The 3005-nt window shown below is 31.4% G+C and overlaps 1 protein-coding gene across 1 annotated transcript in view; it reads right to left on the bottom strand.

The window, feature by feature from the left end:
- Positions 1–1381: 1381 nt before the first annotated feature.
- LOC102676008 overlaps positions 1382–3005 on the bottom strand; it is an 11996-nt gene continuing 10372 nt past the window's right edge. The window contains exon 6 of the mRNA XM_031511970.1: positions 1382–1701. Coding sequence (XP_031367830.1) covers positions 1578–1701 — 124 coding nt within the window. The 3' untranslated portion in view covers positions 1382–1577. The remainder of the gene's footprint in view (positions 1702–3005) is intronic.

Here is a 3005-nt window from a genome sequence, read left to right on the forward strand (position 1 = left end):
AAAAATTTGTAGGACCGCAAGTATCTTCGAATATAAATGAATCATTAGATTTTTTTAAACTATTTTTACCGATGAACTTATTAATGAAATAGTGAGAAACAAATAATTATATAATAAAAAAGTTAGAAGGAAAAGTACTATTGCTCTACTTGCCTCGACAAACCGAGGATACATCTTGATAATTGCTTCATAAAATATCACATAAATATAGATTTTAATATTCGATAAATTAAATTTTTTTATATGTAAAGATACATAAAATATTAAAATATAAAAGTTTTATGCGTTAATTTGCGTATGAAATTCCACCGAACGCACTGAACGTGTGATTCGAGTTGCTGCCTCGAACGAAACAGAGCTGGAATGCAAAGGATTAATCCTGTGAATGTTTCGCTCTATCTTACGATACTCTTCGATCGATTGATCCATTGCAGCCACGCTCGTTGAAAACTGCGAAGGAACTCGCCCCTCGTGGAAAATGTTGCGAACTATCCGAGTTCCAAGTTTCACGCAGGCAAATTTCTTCCCTTTTAATCGATCTCACGTTCCAACGAATGGAATGTCTTTGAATGTTATTAAGAAGAAACGGCATTGTAAGAAGGTTTGAATCGAATGTTTAATCGAATAACTTTTATTTTGGCAACTCCATCTTTTTCTTTTTCTTAGAAGCTTCGAGAAATTTGGGGAAATTTATTATTTTTCACCTCAGAATTCAATGGAACGAGGATAAAAATGGAAGTTGTTTTTATTAGAGGAAGGAATCGACGATATTTTGTGTAATATTATAAATTAGTTTATTCGATAGATATTGAAAATTGCATACAAAATCGGATGAAATTCTTTCTCGTATAATATTTATCATACCATAAATTATTTACAATCGTTAAAGAACGGCAGAATTAAGTAACGAATCTGGTGATTGGAAAGAAGATATAATATAATTTACTTTTTATCACGCGGATTAAAAAAATATCGTATTGTGGATGAGATATAATAAAAATAAAAATAAAAATAAATAAGATGTACTACAACCGTATTGCCCGTCGATTTTCTCGAGAAATCGGATCGTCGATGCCTCGAGAAAAATTCGTTTAGAATAAAAGAAAAAGACAAGACCCCAAAACGAGTACTCAAATTTGACCTAAAAAAAAGATATAATAAAGTACATAATAAGTGGAAAATATATGATCGAAATAATTTCGTTCTAACATAATAGGAGAGAATCTAGGTGAAATTTGAGATAACTTATGCGATCAGGTCCTCCGAGTAAAATGTATTTAAAAATGTTTCTAAAGTCTCTTAAATTACACAGATTTATATTAAATAATATAAAAGCGGTAAATATTTACATATTTTGGCTGATGCGATTTCGACTCGCTTTGCCCCACGAATTTTTTTTCAAAAATTTTCTTGCGATTCTTTGCGATCGAGGAAAAAATTTCCATGAGAAATTTTCGAGGAGGAGAGCAAGTCTGTCGAAGTGTCGAACGCTTTCACCGAACGCGTTCGTGAAATCGACGATTTATCATTTCCGCTTTCCTCCAGGAGTGGGGGAGCCGAAGATCTAGAAGAGGGATCTAGAAGAAGACGTTCCCGGGCCTGGCCTGGGGGCACAGGAAGCTGGAACAATCGTGTCTTCGCACCGCGTCCATCACCTGTTGAAAATGGCTCGACACTTGGATGGCTGCACCTGGTTGAATTCTGCGAAAATCCCATTGTTCAATGAATATTAATAATGGCTGGTTGAGAAAATTTATTGGAAAAAAAGAGAGGCATTGATATTCGAGATAATAGAAAGAGGATATGTAATCGATATTCGATAAAAAGATGTGTTAATAAATAGCTGGAATCGAAAGTATTGTTCACTATTGAAAAGAAGTCTAGCAAGACGGTACAGGAAGAGGAATCCTTTTCTAAGATTGTCTATTCTCATTAAACGCTTTGTTAACAATCCTGACACCTCATGTTATATAATAGTTATATAATAGTAGAAGTTGTAATTTGAATATTGAATATTAAAAATTATTTTCATTTAAAACTGAGAATTGAAATATTTTCGAAATTATCTATAATATGTTTAATTTATTCATATATGATTATTATCTTAACTGCATGAATATAAAATTACGTTTATAAATTAAACTATCGTTACGAATCGTAATTAGTCTATGCTAGTGTATTATAAGAAAATAAAAAAAATATTTATTTTATATCGATATATCTTAGAATATTTTGTGCCTACGCTAATGCATCGAGGTTTAGATGCAGACAGTGAAAATTTAGTAGTTGAAATTACGAATAAGTTACTTGGATAATTTATCGTTCGAAACATAATAATAATTGGAAATAATTATGTCATTCGAGCATTTTAAGAATTACTCAAAATAACTTTATTTAAAATTTTCGAAAAGATCATTGATCATTGATTATGAATTAGTATATGTGATGAATATCACAGTAGAGATAAAAAATGTGTATGAAAATAGGCCTTTCTTTCTATTAACCAATCAGATCTGCATTCCTTCCACGAGACTTCTTTCTACCAGTGAACAGTAGTTATTTCTAGAACCGTAACGATAGGTTAGAATTGTATCGAGTCGTACGGAATTGACGAATTCGAACGTAATTTCTTTAAAATTTTTATATAATACATTATCGATAAATCGGATAAGAAAAAGACGTTAATAAGCGTTAGAGTCGAAAATAATTATTTCTCGAATCGTGACAATGGGCCAAAGTTGAATCGTACGAAATTGACAAATCGAACGTTGTTTACAAATGTGTGTGATACGAATCTCAAATGATTCGAACGTAATTAATTCTTCTCAAAATCTTCGATATCGATAAGTCCGATGAAATAAAGACCTTAATAAGCTAGAGTTGAAAATAGTTATTTCTCGAATCGTATAAAATTGATAAATCGAACATCGTTTACATCGAACGTGTGTGAAACGAATCTCGACGTTGATTCGAACATAACTACTTTTTCTCAAAATTTTTTATAA

The sequence above is a fragment of the Apis dorsata genome, unplaced genomic scaffold (assembly GCF_000469605.1).
Source record: "Apis dorsata unplaced genomic scaffold, Apis dorsata 1.3 scaffold_374, whole genome shotgun sequence".
Classification (NCBI taxonomy): Eukaryota; Metazoa; Arthropoda; class Insecta; order Hymenoptera; family Apidae; genus Apis; species Apis dorsata.